Source organism: Diorhabda carinulata, chromosome 4 (genome assembly GCF_026250575.1).
Source record: "Diorhabda carinulata isolate Delta chromosome 4, icDioCari1.1, whole genome shotgun sequence".
Classification (NCBI taxonomy): Eukaryota; Metazoa; Arthropoda; class Insecta; order Coleoptera; family Chrysomelidae; genus Diorhabda; species Diorhabda carinulata.
The window spans coordinates 3,245,067-3,270,353 of NC_079463.1; the positions used below are offsets into that span (position 1 = coordinate 3,245,067).

At 31.2% G+C, this 25,287-nt stretch overlaps 1 protein-coding gene across 1 annotated transcript in view; it reads right to left on the reverse strand.

Moving 5' to 3' along the window:
- The window catches only part of LOC130893328 (uncharacterized), a 91,671-nt gene extending 67,851 nt beyond the window's left edge, over nt 1-23,820 (reverse strand). Inside the window, exons 1-8 of the mRNA XM_057799338.1 lie at nt 23,581-23,820; nt 20,601-20,932; nt 19,358-19,585; nt 13,553-13,704; nt 10,884-10,957; nt 10,663-10,758; nt 1,053-1,139; nt 123-224 (exon numbers count right to left, since the gene is read on the reverse strand). Coding sequence (XP_057655321.1) covers nt 123-224; nt 1,053-1,139; nt 10,663-10,758; nt 10,884-10,957; nt 13,553-13,704; nt 19,358-19,453 — 607 coding nt within the window. The 5' untranslated portion in view covers nt 19,454-19,585; nt 20,601-20,932; nt 23,581-23,820. The remainder of the gene's footprint in view (nt 1-122; nt 225-1,052; nt 1,140-10,662; nt 10,759-10,883; nt 10,958-13,552; nt 13,705-19,357; nt 19,586-20,600; nt 20,933-23,580) is intronic.
- Nucleotides 23,821-25,287: the final 1,467 nt, after the last annotated feature.

Below are 25,287 nucleotides of genomic sequence, written 5' to 3' on the forward strand. Positions count from 1 at the left end.
AACGGAAGTAAGCGATACTTTTAAGCCTTATATAAATATTATCACCACGTGTCTCGTATATAAAGTTTTCGTAAAATTTTACTAGTTACGAGGGTATAAGATAGTTAAGTATTACAACTTACCGTCTTCGGATAATACAGATGGACTGGATGGACTTATGGTACAGTTTGTATAAGAAGATCTTTGTGAAGCTAGTGCATGATCTGACGATGTGTACTTCAGATCTTGAAAAGAAAATAAAGTTGATTTTCTAACGAGTAATTTTGAGCTACGATTCTTGGAAACATAATTTTTAATATTAATTAGTAGTTAAACAGATAATATTATCTAATACTCGATATATTGGTCAAACTCATTGACAACTTTCAAAATTTTCGGGTAGCCCCGCTTAAGATTGTGGATCCCCATATTTTGTGACCCCTGTCGAGTCTCCCATGGACCCCTGGTCTACCTGGATCACTTGGGGAATCACGATATTAGACCTAGTTTTCCAATTTTCTCAACTGTGTAACATTAGCTTCTTACATATAGTTTAATTTAGTAATAAATATAAAATATGAAGAATTTCAACGTGATATAGTTTTTTGAATACGATATATAGTTTCAGGACCTTAAAAACAAAAGAAAAAGATATTTTCATGACCAAATTTCAGTCACATAATGCGGAAATTAGCTGTTTGCTCCAATCAAGTAAATGATTTTTAGTTATGCATTTTGTAAAGTGCGAGCACACCCTTCGTAGGTTCTCAACCCTTATTTGAAACTACAGGACAATATAGAAAACACTAGAAAAAGAGAAAATTATTTCACCAATTTATGGAGAGAATACAACGTGAAATTTCTGCTCTATTCACATTCTTTTGAGAATTACACTTTGAAGCTTAGTGAATCGAAGAACAAGATTTTTGGTAGCTAGTACGATCCTACATCCTGAAGGAGTGGGATCGATATTGAGCATCCTCATTGATCTTTGCGTCTTACTCACAATTTTACATACATCCATGCATCCACTTTTAAATAACAATAATTCGTTGTTGTATAACGATGATTACCTTCTTTTGTTAGAGTTGGTGATGATGAACTTGAAGAAGTCGATTTTTTTGTCACTAATAAGTCGCTGTGTGGTATGATGGTGGAATCTGAAAAGAAAACAATCATGAAAACGTTAAATAAGTACTATCCAGTTTCAATATATCATTTAAAGCTCCTTTTTATCTTTAACAAAAAGATTTTTTCTTCATTTTAAATATAATCACAACTATTCCTCACTTTGTTCAATTTATTATGTGTATTTGTAATAATATATTTCTCTGAATATTTACTAATCATTTGGATCTACTCTTTTGAATAATTCACATCAGTGACCTTCCAGCAAATGTAAATGTATTCTAAGTATATGCAATTCACATTCCATCTTTATGAATAATATATTTTTATAAACTATATTAAATTAACTAATAACCGGTTAGAATTTTTACCAGTAAAAAGTGAAAAAATATTGAAAATAAAACTCTTTTCATTGAATCACTTTCTCATTATCGTTTCGCTAGTCTTGTATTCTCGTAGTTTTCGTGTTTCAAAATATTTTGGGTATTTAAATCGGTCTCAGAAGTACCCGGCCTGACCTACAGATAGCGGTAATTGCTTGAAAAATACCAATGTCTTAGAAAGTATACAGCATATGTTTCAAGTTTGAAGACTCCACGTTGTTTAATATTTGTTTGGCAGCCATCAATACTGAACGTTTTCGTGAATTTGTAAACATGGAAAAAATTGGTCACTGTTGATTCAATACTTTCATTTGAAAGGACTTTGCCCCGCCAATATAAAAACTGAATTAGATTCTACTCTGTGTGAGGCTGGTTCTTCATTATCAACAGTAAAATATTGGATAGCAGAGTTTGAAAGAGACTGAACAATCGGCGAAGACCAGAAATGTTGAGGAAAATCCACAACATTCGGGAAATTTGTGGGAATGTCCAGTCGCTAATCAAAACCTTTCGTTTTACAGACCACAACTTGACGAAATCTGCATCGTAACTAGTAGACATACCAAAGTCAACCACTATAAACAATAACTAGACTAGAACAGCGATGACGCGCATTTCTAAACGAATGGGTGTGCAAAAAACCATAATAACCAATTTCTATTAGTCTTAATTTGATAATATTGACACTAATATGTGGTCTTGAGAGGACGGCGCTAGGTGCTACTAAGCTCGTGCTACATTGGATATTCTGCACGGGCGATTCGAATCATTTTACGTGGAGATGATGTGGGGATTGAACCACAAACCCCAGTGACGTTCAAAGCCAGCATAACTTATGCTATCGGTCACAATCAAGAGAAATTGGAGACATCGCGCCATCCAGAGAAGTGATAGAAAGTGATAATGAAAGATCCTGAACCATTATTATATCTAACATGGCCTCCGATTAAGAAAAAATAGCAACAATTCCAAAACTCTTTTTTGTAATTCCAAATATTATCACCACTTGAGTTTGACGCGGTTCGTTAATTAATAAAAGCAAGTTTTTATAAAATTCTGAATGACATAATGAAATATTTTGTTGATTTATTATTACATAAAACGTGTTATTAAATTTTATCGCGTTTGTTTAGTAATTTTTATATTAGTAGCAAAGTGTTTTAAAAGTTATCACTTTTATTACTAAAATACACAATTTCTTAATTTGACATTAATTACAACAAAACTAACATTGGGTAGCTATCACCAAATCGAAGATTCGGTTTAGGATATAACAGTTTTTATAGCACTAACCTTCATTTAACTTTGATCTCAAATAACCATCACTGATCGCTTATACTTTACGCAAACAACAAACAGAAACTAATAGAAAATTACATAAAGTCTTAACTGCATTACAGCCTACGCGAAATTCCTTACAATGGCACCAATAAAATTAATTATGAAAATAATTGAACGAGGAAACGTGGAAACGCAAACCGCGGTTTTAGCAAAAACTAGTGATGGACTAACGTTTCGAAAAAGAATCAAAGGATGTCCTCTCGTGCAGTTGTACCGCGTTTCCGGATCCGGACCAAGGCAGGCCCTCGAATTATCATTAGAGGGAGTGTAATCAGAGGCGTACCAATATTTATTTTTATTACAATACATAGAATATAGCACAGCATGAGTTCATACTTCAATAAAAGCAATCTACAAGGCGGAGCGCTCTTTTCTCAATTTTATAGTCACAGAATACCAAATCCAGGTACACAAAGTATGGTAATTTGACAATACTGCACACTGTTAACTAAGTTGTCGTCTTCGGGTGGATTGTTCACTTTAGTCTCTGAAGACGATAAATTCGTTGGTAAAAATGTTGCTGTGTTGAAAACAGCTTAAGCAGATGACGCTTTGGGACAAATTTAAGTGTTTTGCACGGTTTAAAAATGTCGGTGCACCTCTGGATACCTATCAATTGTGCTAATCAACTGTTCTTTCGCAATGACGAGGCACTTAGACACACAGACATGCCTGTTCAACACTTTTTGGTTAAAAAACGGTTATGCTGGCTTCGTATAACACATAAGAGGACATCGATTCTATAACATTGAAGGAAACCCGATAAAGACGAGGAGAGAGCTGTTGGTCTACAGAGAAGAACGTACAAAAAATAATTCGAACAGGGGAAGGACCAAAAGGACAAATCTATTATTTTCAAGAGTATTTTAAATGTTCAAAATCCGCCTATTTTTGCCTCCTCTTTCTAGTAGTGATTTTTTAGTCAGTCATTTATTATTTTTTAATTTGTTCAACTATGAAAGTATAAAATGTTCTTTAATCGTGAAAAAATTCTTTTCACTACAAAATTAGTCGTTGTTTCTATATTATATGAAAAATTAGCTGATTTTTTGGATTAAAACACGAAAAAGAAACTTATACTGAAGAAAATCATCTGAGAGTAAAATGATTAGGCTTTTTAATGATTATTTTTAACAAAACTTTTGTTCAGGTGCTAGAACAACCAAAGCATCACGATTAACAACTAAATTTTACTACATTTAACTTTTATGCTATGGATCATTTCATAGAGTTGTTAATCTTTTCTAGCCCTGTTTTCATATATTTATGATTCTTCTTCTCGCCTTTCCACGGCTTGCTTCAGCTTCAAGCGCTTCCTTCCTCTGGGCCTTCTTGTATAGCTTAGCTTCGCTAATTCTGGTTTTCAAGCGTCTTTTAAGACGCGATGATTTGATTTAATGTACAGAAAACTCCCTTCACTTCTCGTTTGGTCAAAGTTTTCTCAGCATTCCTCATTAAAGACTCACAATTTCCAGAAATCAACGTATAACCACCAAAGTGTACGGTGGGAAACTTAAGGCTACTACCACACTTGAATACTAGTCACTGTGATCTGCAGTTTTTGTTGCAAAGCCTATTTTTATACATACAGTTAATAAAACACTCACCTATACCCATGGCGTATTAATCCTTTATCACTATTACGTTAATTTTCACAAAAAACGGATTGATTTAGAGGATGTTTTTCATCTGTTAGATTAGATAAGATACTAAGCGATTGTATATGAGTTCGAAATCAAGTTAATCTCAATATTAACGTTAAATATTTAGAATAACATGTTTAGTTGGTTGATTTCCAAATATAATATTGACCTTCAACTTTGATCAAATATTTAACGGCTTCTTTATTGCTACAGAAGAAGTTCCGTACGTTCCAAAGTATCTTCGTAAAAATGCATCGGCAAGAATCGCAAGAATATGAAAATGTTAAAGCACTACTGAATGTGGTTCAAGAAAAGCATAGTCCACACAAAGTTCACAGTACTGGGTTAATAAAACTTTCTACCAAAAGCTGATTCTCTTGTAAAAACCAAACAGGCACCTTGATAATATGTTTGAGTCTCGCACGCCGTCTCAACAACGTGAGACTAAGACTTGTAACACCTGGTGCTTTAGAAAGAGAGCCTCGATAGCCGCATGAATCGAATATAGAACAAACACTTATTGCACTCTATCCAATAAGCTCTTCAAAAGGCTTTTGTTTTGCAAGTAGACAATCCTCAGATATTGCCAATACAAGCGCCGATTCAGCCCACAGCTGAACAGTGTTTGCGTTTATATAAACTAAAATTCTAAGCAGTCTAAACGATCTGCAAGCCCAATACATGATTCGGACAATCAGATGACTATTGTTACTTGATGAGGAAGACGTCATCTTACTCGAAACAAGTCCTCATAAACGAGAATGTTTACAAGAAGCCACTAATTGAGTCACACTGTTAAATATATATAAAACAAAAATAAATGTTTTATCATTCTTAATAAATATGTAATAGAAAACGTAAAATATTGTGAAACGAAACCACGTAGTATCGGTCAGGAAGGAGAGGTCATGGAAAAGGCTACTAAAGGCTACGTGTAGGGAGGGAGGGTAGGTTTTTGGCACTCCTTTATTACGATTATTCTCTACAGCCTGACAACAGTTTATCTAATTCCAAAATTTTATTTCACCACTGAAGACTACCCCCAATCGAAATCAACACCTAAATTAAATTTTTTCTACATCAGTGTCCTCAATATATTTTTATTAATAGCTGAAAATTTATTGATACGCCACTGTTTGTAAAAGTATTAGATGCTTTCATGTGTAACAACAATCCACTCCTCTTTTTTCGATAATGAATCTGTGTGATTTTGCATAATCAATTGAAAATTGGAATCATATATTATCATTACATAATCGTAAATAAAGAACCATGGATTGATTGATTTTTCCAAAGTATGCGTAGTAAAAATACTATGAAAACAAGCCCGTTATTGTCCGTATTTAGACCAAACAAATGATGTCATTTCTTGTACTCATTCAATGGCAGTGAATTTATTTTCTTCACTTCATAATCATTTAAAACGGTCCATTTAAAAACGGGACCGGATTTAGCAGCACCTGGGCCTCTACAATGGACCTCCAACAATAGAAATTTTTCGGTTTCTAATCGTTAATATTGAAATTTGATTTCAAATAATTATCGTTTTAGATAGATTTACTAAATGCTACAAAAATCTATTGAGTATCATGAAAATTTCCTTACTTCCAGACCTCTAAATTCGGCTACTCATTCTATTTTTCCACTCACAACAATCACATTGCTTTTAATATCATTAAAGTCATCGTTTCAATGATTACAACAGATGACTGCAAACAACACGAACTAATGTGTTAAGTATATCCTCTACTTAATTAAAAATGTTTCGGTTACTTGTTAATGCGGAATCTTGATAAGTAGGTTCATAAATGTATGTGAAAATAATTACCTGACTTAATAAGTCTTGTGACTAACACACAGATGGCGCTGCCATAGTCAAATCCATATGACGTTTATGAAGTACAAGATGTCAAAAGACTACGTATCAAATTTCATGACATTTCGATTAGTCAGAAAAAAGTACCAACCATATAAGTGAAGTTGCTTTTGTTATTTGCAAATTTCAATTTCGTGTGTTAATTTATCATTGCTTCTGGATGAAAAATAATACTGTACAAGCTATGCAATGGCTTCAAAAGTGTTATCTTGACTCTGTTCCATCGAAAAGAATCATTTGTTTGTGGTTTGATGAATTTAAACGTGGTCGGACAGACACCGATGATGGTGAACGTTCTGGTCGTCCAATTGAGGTGGTTACTCCAGAAAACATCAAAAAGGTCCACAAACTGGTTATATCTAATCGTAAATTGAGATTACGCGACTTGGCAGAGGCCGTAAAGATATTAGAAGGCAATTTGAGCCTGAGAAAGATTTTCTCAAAGTGGGTGCCGCGTTTACTCACAATCGATCAAAACCAACAACGTGTGGATGATTCAGAGCAGTCTTTGGCCATGTTCATACGTAATAAATCTCGAAAAATATCTTCTATTGGGCAATATTAAGAGCTTATTTATTCATGAATAATGAGTTTTGAAAAAAATTTATTTAATATTTCCTATAGTTTACCCCAATTATAACAATGCTTTAATCAATGACACTCGAACAAAAATAAATAAACAATAATGTTTACTGGATATACGGTAATTCGTTCTAAAGTATGATTACGGTTGCATGCATATCGGAAGTTGGTGTCAAGTTCGATTACGACAAAATTATTTAACAATGCGCGAATGAAAGAATAGTACAAATTGATATTCATGAATAATTAAGGAAAAATGAAAAATTGTACTTAAACAGAACTTAGCGTGATCTGTAATTTCTCTGATTATTGCGGGGACGTTTCCAAGATGGCTTCTATTGTCCGTCGAAATGAATAACTGTACACTGGTGCCTTGAACCATGTATTTCTATTTTCACCAGGAAAGCGGCAAAAATCTAAAAGGGTTAACTTCCTATTGGAATGTCTCTATCTTCAACCTGGTGTAACTGTTTGTATTGTATGTACTGGTTGATCCTACTTCCTTTTAAAATTCTCGTATGCAAAAAAATCTTTTCCATCTTGTGATTGTAGTATTTCATTGTTTCAAACTCAGGAAGTTGGTGTCTGCTTGTCCTGGTAATTATATTCATGTGACCGTGAAGACGTGGAGGTAAAATCCATCTTCTGATGAAGAATAGGTTGGACTCGTACAAAATATCAACTTTGTCAAGCAGTCAATATTGGGCATTGGTTGAAAGCATGCTGCTCGTTTGAATTAGCAAAGAGATAATTTATATGGAGCGTTTCTTGCAGTACTTGGAAACTGATGCTTTCGAACAACGAGACAAACTTTTGCTGTTACAATAATTTCTCAAATACTTACGTTTACTGCTTCGAAATGGATTGAACGCAATCCAAACACGGCCTTTTTTTCTCTTGTCTCCGCTTTTAGAAAACGTTCGAATGTCTTTCAAACACTCCAACCACGGTACTTTCATTCTTTATAATTCCATAAAAAATGATAATCTGAATTTTGATTTACTTGAAGCATGGAAAATTGACAGGCTAGATTTAACAGATGATGAGCAAAAAATAGTTTTTAGAAGATTTTGTGGATATTTAGAGACGATTACCGGATTTAGTCTCGATGCGGTACAACTAAATACGGAAATACATTACGCTCATAAAGAATTTTGAAATTTGTGTCAACAGAAAGACCAAATAAAAGACTAAACATATACTGTTTACTTTGAAGGAGAAAACATTATTAAAATGAAAGATTTACTAACGTAATTTTTAATATAAAAATTAAGAAATGCAGAGTATTCAAAGTAGTTCAAAGGAATCTAGAATTTCAAAATATATCATTCAAAGTAAATTCAAGACAATTACAAATATAAAAGACGTTAAGATCATTTTTTACACTACAACAATAATTTTGTATACCGTATGATAATTTTTTTAGACAACTTTCTGAAATAGACAATATTGTTTTTACTCCATTAGATATATTTCGTTTATAGTTGATTCAAGTTCGGTGCTGCTCAATCGATGTTTGCATGCTATCGGAATCAATTCTTTCCGAAAATACTGCAGCTTAAAGCACAGAGTAAAAAATATGAAAAAGTAGATAAAACGCAATCCTATCAATATAAAAGGGAAGTTATTCAACTTTAAACATCTCGATTTACGTTAAATTGAAATTTGTTGGTCCCAACATGTGATAGTTCACGTAAATACAAAAAGAATTATGGTGATTTAAAAGTAATTAAACACTATCTTTGTCATGTTTTAAAATATAAATTTAAAACATGAAGAAATGGAAAATGAATGTGTGAAAGACTGTTTTTCATATTTTTCTTATGGAAACTTCCGAAAAAGAAAACAACTAGGACACGCAGTCGATGGGATTTTTTATCACGTAACCACAAAAAACTATTTTTATAAACTGAGGTTATGTGTTTTTAGTTTTAAAAGATCAAGAATTGGCGGATGGTGGATGATTGTCAATAGTTTTTGACAAAAATCTTAGCACATACATAAATTATAACACAAAAAAAACATCACTTTTATACCATATCGATCGCGCCTACGCTACGTTGAAATCTAATAACGCCACGAAAACCAACTTCAGACTAACTAAAGTAAAAGAGGTGCGGAAGGAAAAAGTAAACAACGACGAAGATTAAAACGGGAGACACGGTTTTGAGCAATGACACTTTTGATTGAATGGATCGAAAAAAATTGATATGGATTATGAGGGTAGCGGAACAAATCGATGTCTCAGGACGCACCTAAGTAATATTGACTGAGAATTTTTATCATATGTAATTTATCATCCATCATATCAAGTTATTAATAGTTAATCAACATAATATTATCCTTAACGGTTAGTAATCAATCTTAAATGGTACAGTTTAATACAGTATAAAATAAAAATCAAGCGAAAACAATTAAATCCCAGTGGAATTTAATAAATAACAGACGTTATAGCTGTCAAATTATTGGTTCTTTCTGTTTTTTTAAATAAATTTTAGTTCATACATCGGCTTCAATATAGCTCAATCTTCCTGTTCTGTCCAGTATGCTACCAGCTGTTGACCACTGAAATTTGCAATCATTGTTTCTCCAAGTCCATTCAGGCGACATCTTTTATACTTCTGATATTATCTGGACGCAGTTTCCCAGTTTCAAATTCAATCTTTTACACATTCCTTTCAATATTGTATCGGTGCTGTATCCACAAATTGGTCATTAATCGCAATATTTGCCAATACAAGAGAAGAACTAATAAAAGCAATTAACAACATGGAAGTAGAAACAAGGAAAGTCGTTCTGGATATAAACCAAATACAGAAGAAGAAAGATGGACGTTATCTAGGACAAACTAAAGAAAGAATCAGAGAAAAAATACAAAAAAAGTTATCGAACATTTGGAAAAAATAAAAAGTTACTCAAAAGTAAGAATATTAGTGAAAAAAAAAACAAAATAAAATTATATAAAACATACCAATGATTACGTATGCCGCGGAAACAACAGTTATAAATAAAAATGAAGAAGATCTGAAGATACTCGAGAGAATATACTAGGACCAAATATTACAGTAAAAGGAAGAAGAAGATTGAAGAAAAAATAAGAAATAAAAAAACTGGGACGAGAAAATATAATAAGGTATATAAAAACACAGAAACTAAATTGTAAAGGACACATTATGAGAAGGAAATGGTGAAGAGGATAACAAGAGGTAGACCAAGAAATACCTGGAGAAAAGAAATTGAAGAAGATACCAGATTCCTAGAACTAGTAGATTGAAAAGAAAAATGTATTATGTAATAAATTTCTCCAAGCTAATCTTTTTCCTGATTCCATCCTGAGGCATGTTACGGAATTCCTGTTCATTGACTAAAGAGGCTGAAGATTCCTTCCACCCATTCTTTCTACACTTCGTGTGGTTTAGAATTGCTTCCATAGTTTCTGCAGACATGTCTCCATTCTCATGTTATATACGCATCCTTTGTAGGCTAGTTCTAGTATTTCAAGCAACAGCTTCGTACTTAGATCTGACGATAGCAATGTACATCTGCATCCTTTGGATAAAAGTAATCTGAAGAGAAAGTTCTAATTGGGTTTTTCTAATAGTTTATCGACAAAAAGATTAAAAATGATGGAAGTAATGATAAATAAATATAACCTGGATAAATTGGATTGGTTTTTGTATATCAGATGTTTCCTTTTTCGAATAAACTCGTTAATGGTTCATCCACTTACCATCTAAGTAAGATTGTCCTGTTTTGTGAGGAGATTCAGTTGGCGAATCAGTAGCTTCGGATGTTCTAGAAACTGAGTATGTCGTCAAACTGGATCCTGTTGATTATAGTAATTATGTTAATAACAATAATCCTAGAAACTTAAATCTTAATTCTCCTACTATTCCACATATACTATTACAATTGGAGATGTACAAAACAAAAAGAAGATGAATTACTCACTTTTCACGGTTTCTTCTAATGTTTCTTGATGTACTGTTCTGTACTGTCTTCTTTTGGGTGATCCGCATGGGTCTCTGAAATATTAAAAATTTGATCTACAATCCACTAGGTGCTTCATGATCAAGTTAATTCCGAAGAAGCGATATCGGGTCTTAAAAACTCGTGTGTTTTGTATAGGTTTGATTTATCTACTAATTATCTTTGATAATTTGTGTTAGTATTAAAAGAAGAAACCAACATGAAGAGTATTGGTTTTAAAGAGAAGCACAGGAGGAAGTGTCCTAGTTCACTTGAATGTAAATGGAAAGGTGCTAATGACTCTTTTAGTGATAATTATGGCGAATGAAGCTTTTGGAAAGTTATTTCCATATTATTCGAAATTTTGGATTTGTCATATATCCGTACTATCTGTCCCTAAATTCACGAGATAACTTCTCATATTGGAGTCTCAAAAGGATGCTTTCCGCACGGAAAAAACTTTTGAGGTTACGTTCTGAAATAGCTTATTGGAGTACTTTGTCTGCCATTTTTATTGCATGCATTATTGCCAGATTTTCACTGACCATTTTTTTTCTTGTTCGTTTCAGTTAGCTTTGTTATTTTCAATTTTAAACCGTAGCTTTATATATAAAATTGTATAAAATCTATTTAATTTTTTATTTTTGACAATTAAATCGATATAATGATATTTTGAAAAAATTGTATAAAGGTATATAAATTATATACCTAGTGAAAAATTAAAGTACTTATTAATTTCTTGTATAATAGTGTAGTTCATTAATATATATAGTATTCCAGAAGGTTTATCAATTTTCCATAAGATATTCCTTATTTTCGGTTAATTGTAGTGACCTATTATATTTTTTGAAGCTTCCCATACTCGTATAATAGCAAAATTTTAATTTCTGTGCACGGAAATGTGTAAAAATTAACTCAACTCAAATTTGAATGAAAAACCGTCTGTCTCATCACATATCATTTCCTATCCATATATTCATGATATATTCAAAAATTATTTTCCAACTAATAACAACATACTAATGTAACAGTATAAGCTGTAAATTTATGGGAATTGCACTAAAAAATAAACGTTTAAGTGTATTGTCATGTCGTTTCCATAGGATTTATGCATGAAATGTTAGGTGCGATGTTACGATGAACGGTCTTCATACAGGAAGACGAGGCACAAATAGGTTAGTTATGGATATGCTTAGTTCAATGTTGACGTAATTACGAATAATTTCGAATCTAATTACAATAGGAATGTAATACACTCCAACTGTCTCTTAATTTAAACATTATTATCGGTATCAGTGTAACAAATTTGAGATTTATTTCTATTTCTGTTCCATGATTGAATTCCGAATTGAAATAGTTAAAAAATGTGATAATTTTTCAATAATATGCTAAAAAATTCACTTCAAGACACATAATTTATTGGAAAAAATTGTTCCGAATGATACGTGGCGGTATTGTGTGTTGCCAGACTAGAAGGTTATAAATATTCATACTCTGTATAGACCATAGACAAAATAAAAGCTATAGAGAGTAGCATACAAGTGAAATTGTTTGATTGGACGATAAATAAATAGCATCAGTTCACCACTATCTTTTATCCTCTACTTGCCAATTAATTCAAAACTTTTCTTGTGCCAATCCTTCTCCTTGAAACTTCGACGTCATTTCGATCCAATGAGAATAGAGTAGAGAGAAATAGAGAGAGATGTTTTTTCTCTCTCGGCCCCAATTAAACAAGCTCCCATAAGTCGCTTTCTCTATGTTTAATATTTTATCTATGGAATAGAGCGAATATTTTTAACAACGGTCATAATTTTACAATGAATTATGCTAACAATATTGCCTAATTGGCTTCGGTATCATGTTAATAATAAAATAGACAAATACCCATAATATGAACAGCATAAAACTTCACAATCCATGTGACTGATGATAACTTAAAATAGACAACGCTGTGCCATCTTCCAGCTGATCTATATCTCGTGATTATGGCTGTGTAAGGTCCTAGTGAAGTGACATGTATATACCGTTAAGAATACAATTTTAATTTAATTATTATAATCCATACATTTTTTATAATTTGATTTAGAATGCCTTGTAAATTTTGATTGAACTGTTGAATTTGTTTTTTTTTGCGTTCTCATTAATAAACATAATTCCATTGCTTTAACAACATACTCAGGAAGAAGACAAATTTATATACTTAATCTTGTAGATATATGGAAAAGCTGCTGCAATAAATAAATGCTCATTCTTTTGTATTTTCTTTTTATACCTTCAGTATTACAACTACCATTTTATAAAGAAATCTTTCAGCTTTGTATTTCTCAATATTATATCGTCTGTGAAAGTTAGTGAAAGAAATGCAACAAATACTTTAATAAAAACCTATGAAAAACAATTCAAAGTCAGTTTCGATGTTTAAAAACAAAAAGACAAAACGATAAAATACTAACAGAATACTAATAAAGATAATATAAGTTTTAATTTCAATGCTAGTACTTTAAATTAGAATAAATTTTCAATTATTATTCTTATTTTTTTAAGAAATAAACTGAAATATATAATGGACACATCTCAAACCTTAAATTGAACTTGTACGAAAAAAGTATTTGTATACTTTTTGTACTTGTAGTATAATCACGACTCACTCATTCAATCCTAATTTGAGTATTTCTCCTGCATTTTTCAGAAATCCGTGGGCTTCTGAATTCGTTACGTATTTCGTGGATTGTCCGTTAATTGACGAGATCAAATCTCCTTCTCTAATTCCTTTTAGTGCGGCTTTACTTCCCGGGTTAACCTGTAACCAACAGAGCAGACGTGTATTATACGTTGCATACCGTCTAGGTATCGTTAAATTGATATACTGGATGTTAAAAAGTGTTTAAATAAAAAGTTTGTTCAACGCAGTCATGAGATGATTTGGGAAACAAAAAAACTTTTGAATTCAATGGTGATACTACTCAAAAATGATTTATAATAAAGATTACAAATATATATAGCGATACATATAGTCCTGTAATTGAAACAAAAATTGTAGATATACATCTTTGACTCGACTTGACTTGACACTTCACAAATATCTGGCTCCGTATACTAAAATTCCTGCAACTATAAAATGAAAAGATATATCAATCCGACATTTTAATTCGGAGTCTAATACTGATGAAATCATGAATTTCGATTGTTAAATTTGTCATAATACACAACTGTAATTTAATTTTTTGATAATGTCACCAAATGCTTTTAAAATTTCGAAATCTCGTTCCAGAGAAATGTAAAACTTTTTAAGAGCGAAGTTTGAATCATTGTTATTGAAAGGAAACGGTTGCAACGTGATTTAATGTCCATTTGTTATTTTTACTACAAATTATGCAACAGATTGAAAGCGCTGGTCGAATAAAGGAGATGCCGGACATGAATGTAAAGTTTGTACTTGGAGTTAGACATCAAAACTAATTATATATTATATATTAATAGTTTTGGAGTACTACTACATTAAATTATCGACAATTTCGTTGTTATTATTATTGTTTTTAAATTCCCTAACCTAACCAAATAGTTTAAACACCCAATACAATTTATCAGACAGATTCTTGTCATTTTTCGTTACATTAATTGCTTTGATCCATCCTGCTAGGCAAAATATTTAGAAAAAGAGTTCCAGGAAGAAGTCGAACATTCTAGTTTTAGAGACTTAGAATCTGATTTAATAAAACCTCTCTCGTATTACTACTAACAGAATAAAGATTGTTATGATGGGCTTTGATTCCTTGAGAGTCTTCATTTTTTTAACTAATTAGAAATAATTCGGTACTTCATCATTTTATTACGCTCTCATTCATAAAAATAGATCGTAATACAAAATATTTAATCAGACCGTTTTGGCAGTTTCATTTTTTGCGTTGACTTTAAATATAGTATAACTCAATCTTTCAAAACTGTGTTAATTTATATAATATGGATTCTTAGAGAGTATTGATTGATTTATATTTGGATAAATGCTAAAATGACGTTAATTTTATGTATAAATATATATTTTAGAAAAATTATTTATAATCCAAATCACTTATGGATTATTATCTTGAAAGTGCGAGTTACGATAAACTTTTACTCATGAGATAAACAATATCAGAAAAGTAATAAAAAAATTATACCAGATATTCCCTACGTCTTCCATGTGGTGAACAGAACTTCAACATAATGTAAAACTCAGAGCCGCAATTACGATGTCTTACACGTTTTCAAAAGGCACTATTCACTACCAAGTCACTTGACACAATACGAATATTGTCTCGTAGGTCACTGAATAGAAAAATTTCTTCATTCGGACGCGGGAGTACCTACATACGCAAGTTCTTCAATATTATATTAGAATATATTGACTTAACTACATTGGTGTAGCATGGGTTAATATGCTTCGTGTTAACGAAAAAAACGGGGTTTGCGTCATTGTTTTTTGTTTAGGATGATCTAAATTAATTGAAAATGTACCCAAGTTAATTATAGACTTTTATATTGAAAGTAGAATTTTTTTTTGATGCTTCGACAGTATTTTATCAAAATATTGACATTGACATGTGTGGTAACTTGAAATATTTCGAAATTAATTTTTATTTTTATCAAAAATTCATGAGATTTTCAAATAAATGACATTTTTTTATAGGTACTTATTTTTTACATTATTTTTTACACTGATGGGCTTTAAATCTATTTTCAAAATATTGTGATGTTTGTCCCATGTAAATTTTGTCACTTGTAAGGTAAATAACTAACAAAAATTGTATAACACTAGTATTAATTGTTCAATGAAGTCATTCTGTAGGATGTTTAGTAGTTTACAATATACGAGGTATGGCTATTAAGAAGCGAAACTAGTGATGCTACAGAAAAAAGATTTACGAACATCTACCGTGTCTGTAGACAAACCAGTATAGCCGTGGCCTTCGTTTGTATAGAGACTGTTTTTTGTTTTGTCATAAAAACGATCGAAGTAAAAATTTCACTTGGAAAACTTGGAAAATTACAAATGAAACGCATAATTTATTGAAACAAGTGTATGGCAATGAATTTTTGTTGCGTCCACGTGTTTTTGAGTGGTTCAAGATGACCGAGAATATGTTGAAGATGAATCACATTCGGGTCGAGTCCAAAACGGTTGAAAATATCAAAAAAGCATTTATTCTTGTTCGATCTGACCATCCATAAAGTTTGAATTGCTATCTCTTGCACCCTATTCGCCAGATTTAGCCCTCTAGGATTATTTTTTGTTCCCAGACTTGAAGAAAAGGCTCGGTGGTCAAAGATTTCCTAGCAATGAAGATATGATGTCGGCAGTTAATGGGTATTTTGAAGAGCTGAACGATTTTTATTATAAAAAGGATATTGAAACGTCGCTGAAAAAATAGCTAAAAGGACGATACGTTGAATAATAAATATATTTCACTCCAAAATTTTAGTGTTTTTTTTTGTTGGGCCAAGTACTTCTGGAACCACTCACCGTATCTGTTCTATAAATGTCTTTTAACTAGGATTAAAATTGAGTAATCATTGAAATTCAATAGGTGTACCTACTTTAACACACTTGAGTTACAGTGGGATATGTAATGTAAAAAAATCAACACTTGAATGCGTAAGCAGTCCGAAGAATACAAATTCCATTTAACAAAATGCCTCTTAATGCATACTAATGGATTAGAATAAAAATTCGAACGCTATTATATAAAATTTAGTTGGATAAACAAAAAAAAGTTATATTTTGTACCAAAAATGATATTATCTCAATTCAAATGGTTCAAATTCAATCAAAAATAACTGTAGTTAAAAATGCTTCATTCAATTGTTTCCTAAACGACTTCAAATGTTCATAATACAATACTGAAAACAATCGTAGGACCAAAAACTACAAGAAATTGAACATCTAACAATTAAGAACCATAGAATAAATCAGATGAAAGGAAAAGACTAAGTAAAGTAGTGATTAAGATAGGAATCCAGATGAAGTACTGTGGACAGCGAATTAGAAAATAATAGTGAGAGACAAAACAAATATGATGTTGTGTATCAATATTTACCAGTGAAAAAATTATAATAAAACAAAATTTGAAAATAACAACAAAGATTCTTTTTCACTTGTGCACCATATTCCGATCGAAAATTGAATTGTAAAACTTCATCGGCGGTTCTTTGGTAACTAAAGAATACTCAAAATGTCTGTTGACATCTTCGCTCCGCTGAAATTCAATACAAGCTTCAATAAAACGCTACTCGATCCGCTTTAACATACGCCTCCGGAAAATATCGAGTTCCACAACGTCGAACGTGTTTTTTTTTATTTTTTCAATAAAACATCAAAACCATAAGTCGATGTTTATATATTAGATATTATATTATTCAGAGTGTTTCTGGACTCGATGAAAAAACTTCTGGAGTGAACAGATGATGTGAAAATGAAGCTGTGACATTAAAACAAATTTCTGACGCCTTTAGATAGTAGTGTAGAATTATTTATTCTGTAAAACACACTACATGGACATACGTAATCATCCATTAAAAATTCATAATTTAGAAAATACGAGGGATCGTCGTATGATAAATTTTTTATGCCACAGTATTATTTTCACATCGGAGCACCTTGTATATAGCCTACGATCAATCATTTCCTAGACATGTTTAGTTGGAGATGTGGTATTGATCCATGAAGGCTATAATGTGGAGGTTGTCTTTGTTTTCGGAATAATAAAAGTTTCCACTTAGGTAGTGCCATGTTACCATATTTGTGTGTTTTTTTTTAAATCGTTTTCTTCTTTTTTTCCTATTATCATGTATCCCCGGAGGAAAACCAGATTCGTTATTAAAGATAACCTGATTGTATTGTTGTTCTTACACCAGATCAATTCGTTACGACAATGTCTGCTGGAAAAAAAAAACACCAACCGAAAGGAAAACGTCGTATTTGCTCCTAAGTTGGTTTAGAAGAACCAAAAGACGTAAGTTTAAGACAAAATTTATAATAATATATCAATTTTAAAGCAGACAGCAATTTATATAAAGAGGAATAAACAAATAGGTAATAGATTAATCATTAGAACAATTTTAATAATCAGCTGTTGACTTATCTTCTGGTTTCCTCAATCTATTAGATAAAATTTGACATTTTATGATTAAAAATGTTTTTTATATAATTTTTGTTACTTCTTTCGAACTGGTAAATTTTATTCAAGTTGTAAATATGTTTTAAACGATATAAATTTCATTTGTACAAACAATTTGTGTTTTTCTCCCCAAAAAAATCTCTCTTATTTAAAGAATTTATTTTTCATAATTAACTCTATATTTTCTATCTATAATACTATATAGTATAATTTCTATCAATAAGTATATTCATAGATATCAATTTTTGTGGTAAATATTTTTTTTAGTTACGTTTATGCAAATAAGAACTATCCCACATTAATTATTATAGTGTACATTTTTTCACTAGAAATAAGTCAAGGCCGTTTTACTTGATTGAGACAATAAAAGTAATTTATTTATTTAAAAATACCAACTCAGCCAAGCCACTCAGTTTCATTCTAAAACTAAATATATCAATCTTTCTAACCTAAATTCTATTTTCTCTCATGGTGTGATCGTAATATATTTTCAAGAAATCTTTGTTTTCATTAAAAAAATAATGTGATAGAATTGAAGTCTCATTTCACATACAATTGTTTATTGTTTTCAAAAACTAAGGTTAGAATCAAATTTATTTCGGCCATACCATTTCTACAATTTGAAATCACGCGTACAAAACGTTTTCTGTATTTGTACGGCTACAATAAAATTGTACACGTTGTTTTAATTGATGTTATAGAATTTCCATCGTATTTATTAAGCTCAATTTTGCTTTTAGCGATTAATCCTTTTCATAAAATGCTCAAGAATCATTCATTTTTTTCTATTTATATACAAATCAAGAGATTATATGCTATCGACAGGAATGAAATGACAGATGGACATTTCAAATAAATGAGAAGTTTTGAAAGTCATAGACCAACCCTCGTATCATCATTGCAAATATTTAAACGCGTCAAAGTATTTTTCTTATAGAAATAATATTTAATAAAGAAATTCATAAAACGATCTATAAGGAAATCGAGTCCAGAATAAAGAAGTTACTAAATTTTTCTTTGTAATTATTTACTTTGAAACTTTTATTGTAATTCTTAGTTTCAGTTTAAACTGTTACATTTTGGTCCAAGTTACATTAATAGTCTTACAAACACATATAGTAAACAATAAAAGAATAGATATAAGAAAGATTTTGACTGAATTATCGACCTTAAACATCTAAATTAATCTAAAAAAATATCCAACAATGTTAGGTTATCGTGTACGTAGTAATAAGCATGCGCCGAAGGTGTAGAATTTAGTATTTAATGGCTCATAAAAAACTTGCAAACAATACTCACCCTAGAAATTCTCAACGGCTGATTATGTTCAACTCCACCGTGCATGCGAAAACCCCACGGAGCACCACCTTCCAGCACGACTTCTCGCGCCGTCATAACCTGCTCGACGTAAAGATAAGACGCTACGGTGCTAACTGTTACTTTTTACCAGTTTCGAAGATACGATATTTTACACATTTAATAAGTTTTGGAAGTCCTCGAGGTGACCGTGGTTAGTTATTCGTTGTTCTGAAAGTTGATAGAATGAAAAAATAAATATAACACATTTCAAGACTACCAGCTTTATTAATTTGAGGAATATAACGTTGCTTTCTTAATTTCTGACAAGTAGTGATTACCATCAATCATATTTCTATATTTTTCTCTTGAAGAAATATTTTCCAAACGACCAAAATTCTCTCTAATAGTTTGTTCGAATTTTGCAAGTGATTAACCTTCGATGAAAATATTTCGATTAGTTTTCGTGATGGAAAATCAGAAAATGAGTTTGAGAGAGATGGTGAATATCATGGTATGTTTTGACCATTTTAGAGTATTTGATAACGGTGAAGCTTTTTCCAAATGAATTGAAAAACAATGATTTACCTGCAATCATCAATTAATAACAAAACCAAAACGGCTTGGCAGTTACATCGCCCAAACTAAGTAAAAAAGCAGTTTGCAAGGTTATTTTTTCACTATGTACATGGTAAAATGTTTGTTAAAAGAATGGAAAAGAAGAAAAACAATGGTGGCTATCAATTATCGAACCGATTCTATAAGAAAATTCGATAGCTCAATAGAATGATGAAGTAATCGTTAAAACAGAACTCAATTTCGAGGTTAAAAACATTTTCTTTCTTCCTAAAAAGAAATCTTGATGGGTATAACGAAATTTGGGCAAAAATCTTTGCACTGATGATTGTTTTGGTAAATAAATGGATTGTCAATATCGTGAGATGCTTTTTAAATTCATTTCTATATATGATGAAAGATTTTATAAAATTATGTCGACTAATCAGTCATAATAAGAAGTTACGCTGTTTTAATTCTAAGGAAAATAAGATCTGGTAGATATTTCAAACTTTTACAATTAGAATTGATTTACTAAAAACCTTCTCGATAATCTATTTGATTTGCTATATATTATTTTTATAATTAGCATTATAATTTCATCTTTCAGAACCGTAGTAGGATGATTATTATTTATTTTTAAATATTCTTCTATAATAAATGGATTCTTTCGACACAAAGACGAATTTACCTAAAATGATTTGGATCTTTATTTCAAATCAACATTGTTGATAAAACGCAACTATAAGGAATAAGTTTCCCAACTCTAGCCAGTCGACGGCGACATACGACGTCGACGTTGGGACGCTGCCAACTGGATGAATTTCTCAAAACACGGCAGGCATAAATCCGTGCGTTCCGATTGTCTGTTGACCGATGATCGGTTTGGCGCACCATGCTATGTCTGATTTTACATCGAGGTTCATCTTAACGGTCATCGATCAAAATAGAAGTTTCGTGATGACTAGTTACATCGATATTAATTTCAACTTCCTATTCGCTTGTTTATAGGTCAGTCAGATGCTGTAACAAAAAAAGGAAAGTTTTTATTAGTTTGTAACATAGATGTAGTAAATATTTTCCTGAAAAGAACAAGAAAGATTTACAAATAAAGATACAATATAGAAAGTATTTCGGAAATTCCCTATATATATAAAAAAGCTAGTTTTGAGATATGGCAACAATGATATGATTTTGTCAAATTTGACAGTGCAATATTGACGTATGACATTTTGAATGGTTTACATATAATTGCAACAATCATCTTTGTTCAAAAAATTGAAAATGGAACATTTTTGTGCGATGATTTTCAATCAATTACGATGTGGATTAAACCAAAAGTATTGTGCACCATCTCGAGCCAGGTTTTCCGAATTCAACGATGGTCGCACTTTGTTACAGGATGAATTTCGTGAAGGTGGTCAAGAATAGGCTGTTATGCCAGAAAACATCGATGCTGTGCGTAAACTTATATTGCAAAATCGTCATGAGACATACCGTGAGATTGAGGTATATTTGGGCATTAGTTCCACGCGCATACATTCTATATCCCATTTGTCTATCATTGGATATCGCATAATTTGAAAATCGCTCAAAAAAAACTCGTGTTGATTGGTGCAAAGACCGACTTTATGGGTCTTTCAAAACGAACCAAATCCAAAAAAAGTTGTACGCGCACGAAGCAAATAGTCGCCTGTCTTTTCGAAATAACTGGACTTCACGATACAGTTCCATTAAAGCAACAAAGAACGGTCAATTCTGAATAGTACACCAGCTTTTATGTCCGAAAAAATGAGGGCAACCAATCGCACAACAACAATACGAGCTGTCACACATCAGTTCCAACAAAAACGAGTTGCGATTAAGAAGATGCAAAAATGATTGTACGAAATTTGGCATTAAGAAAGGACCAAAAGTGGATTGGGTACAATGAGTGCGTTGCCTTTACTGGAATCATGAATCCACTAAACCCGATATTTGTGACGATTATCTGAATTAATCTTTTTCAAAGTTATACAGAATTTTGATTAGTTTTTTTCAAATATTTTTAGTCAAAGCTAGATTTTCTATTGTTGTTGTTTGTTATACGCGATATTGGTTTTGTTTAGTTTAGGTAAAGTGTAAATTATCAATCGCGTGGTCCAATTAGTTTTGTTTAAATTCATCCAAATATCTGATCTCATAAAATATCTCAAGTTTTACAATAATTATGATGATTTTTATTAATTATATGTGGAGCCAAATAAATATAGTGTCATTTAATACAGTTATGGTCTGTACTATTTTCAAAGAAGCATTTCAAAATCTCATATTTCTAAAAATGGTTCAAAATAAATGACTTTATCCTATATATCATATGTATAATATGAAACTGCGTATTTTTTGAATTCATAATGAATATTTTCTCTCTTATATCTTATACCAGAGGTTATTTTTCATATACAATTACATTATTTGAATATTTGATGGAAGCTGTACAGATGGTAGTTATATCATAAATTCCGTTTTGAAGGAAATAAATTGCTCCGGGGTTCTGACCTTCTACATTTCTGTAAGTTTGAACAATCAATTCGTGACACATTCCTATTTGTTGACATTCATATTTTATTACTATAAGCTATGAATATTCAATTTCTGACAGGAAGTCGATATAAATATGAAATAATCGTAGTAGAATATAATTTTTTTTATTTAACTTTTCTCAAAAATCTCAAACATTCATAAACAAAATAAATAATATTATGTATCGAGTACCATGTAACGATTGTGACGCGTTTTACATAGGGCAGACATCTCAGTATTTAGAAAATATATCAAAAGATCATCTATACGATAAAAAACATGAATTTTGAAAATTGGAACGCAATGATAAAAAAGATTTAAACAATGAGGTAAAATCTATGGTATTTTTGAAATGTTACAACTGTAGAAAAATTATTTTTTATGGTTAAAACAGCAATCAAGACGAGGAAATATTTATTCCGATAATCTCAAATTATATATTAAAATGTAAATAACAAAAGCAAAAAGTTTTTATCCACTGTATACTTCGAGAATTGTTCTAAATGCAAAATATCATATCATAAACATCACAGTCACAGAAAGTGATAATTATTTCAGACCTATGAACGTTATAGAGTTTTTTCCTGTCAACAAAAGTACAATTTTCTAGAGATTTGTGAATAAATTATGAGATTTTTCATACATTACCTTCTCGTGAATAAATTATCTCGATTTTAGGTCTCTTTATTTATTAAAAGAAACCCAAAAACAAGATCATTTATTCACGCTATAACAAATTATAGAGAAATGGCTTCGGATGATTATTATTTTTTTATAATTCTGTTTTTGTAGGATGAAATGAAGTTCGAAACGTATTTGAACATAATCAAGTAATCCTCCCAAGGCAAATATCAATCCATAGATGTTTGCTATCACTAAACAGTTTCCAAACTTCCTCATAACCTTGTAGACTTGACATTGCAAATATTTTCCTAATAATTACCACACGTGTCGGAGATAGACCAAACAATATCCACCGAAATGGTCCGTAGAAAAAGAAATTTTATTGGTAATAAAATTTAATTGCTTCAATTAGCAAATGCCTCCATTAGTCACTTATAAAGATTAATAATTATGTACAGTTATTATTGTTTAAAATGTAAACTAACCTTGTAATGAAAATGTCAAATCAAAACACACGTTCGGAAATATCCAATCTGGTTTTCTATTTTTCCACTGAACTATAGATCTTTTTCGTATTTTCACTATTTTCCGGTCTCGACGACCTTTACGTTGGCGTGCGCGTTTTACGAGTATGTATTTCAAAGCATCACGATCTACTAGGATTACGACCATCAAGAGTGCTGTTTAGCGGCGACGACGCCGAGATTCAGGTCCTGTTCTCAGTTAAATGGAACAGGATAATAAGCCTTTTGAAAGTTGACGAGGAAAATTAATTGGTAATTGTACAAAGAACGACGATTATTCGATATTAATTTGTTGGGAAAGATTTTTAATAACAAAAATATACAGTGTGATCATTTTAATTGAAAATCGGATATAGTAACTTACAAATTCTAATACATTGGTAATTTATCAAGAGATCTTTTTGTTTATCAACAAATTATGACGCTCAGGTGGACATCTACGGCTAACTGACCTTGATGACTTGACACAGAGAAACATAAGCAAGCGAAAGAAAGCAGATGAAGACATACTAGTTAGAAGGGAAAGAAGAAGAAAAGAAAAAAACCATAGGAGATCAATGGAAACGCGGGACTAGAATGGATAACTTACATGGCAAAAATGGTGTAGAGAAGACCGATACGTTAAAGAAAAGTTAGGAAGGAACGCTAGAAAAGCAGAATTGTTTTGTAGAAAAAACATGGATTCAATTGAAGAAACAATATTATATTGGGAAATGGATTAAATTATAACACAAAGTAATATTTTATATAAATATTGCTCTGTTTATAATCATTTTATGTTCATGTTTACACAGTTTCCAAGAAGGAAATCTAATCTGAAGATCGTATTTGGTCAAAACTTTTTTGAGATGCTACTAACTACGTTTCGGTTTTGCCAATTTTTATATTTGCTTTTTCTCGAAACTAAATCTCTAAACTGTCATATAAAAAAGAAAAAAACATCAATAAAATTGACTTATTTAATCATGTAAATTATGAAACGAAAGCATACGGGTTAAAAATATCGCTTGGAAATGAAATTAAGATAAGACTAATTGATTTCAACTTCGTCGACCTGCTTGGAATTTTATTTATTATTCTAATACTATTTATAATTTCTACAAAGATATTCTTGCGATAGTTGTATCAATTTATGTGTTTTCATAGTACATATTTAACCTATATACGAGGAATTAACAAAAAATACGGTAAATTAATTTTTTTAGCAGGAATTACTAATGCTGAATATGTCTTCTTGATATCTAGAGACAAGCTTGAGACTAGATCTTACGCGAAACATGGACAAGTTCTTTGACTTTTCATTATAATAGGCTAGTTAGATAATTTTTTGAAAAGGTCTCATAGACAATAAAATTCCGTTTTCATTTTTGTACGCTTGAAACGTTGATCCTTTTTAATTTCATGTCAAACTTCTCCTGAACAATCAAGAAAGTTATCAATCATGATGTTAGGTAGATGACTTAACATTTCTCAGCTTCGCAGATCAGAAACCTGCATAATTTACCGGTCATCAATGCATTGATTATTGGCAAAACACACTATTTTTGTAACACAGTCCAAAAAATTATTTCGATATTGCTAATAATTTCCAAATAATAGAAAGAAAAAAATAATTGTTAAGCTCTAATATAGAGGTTAGCGTAAGTCAGAAGACGCTATCGAAATAAG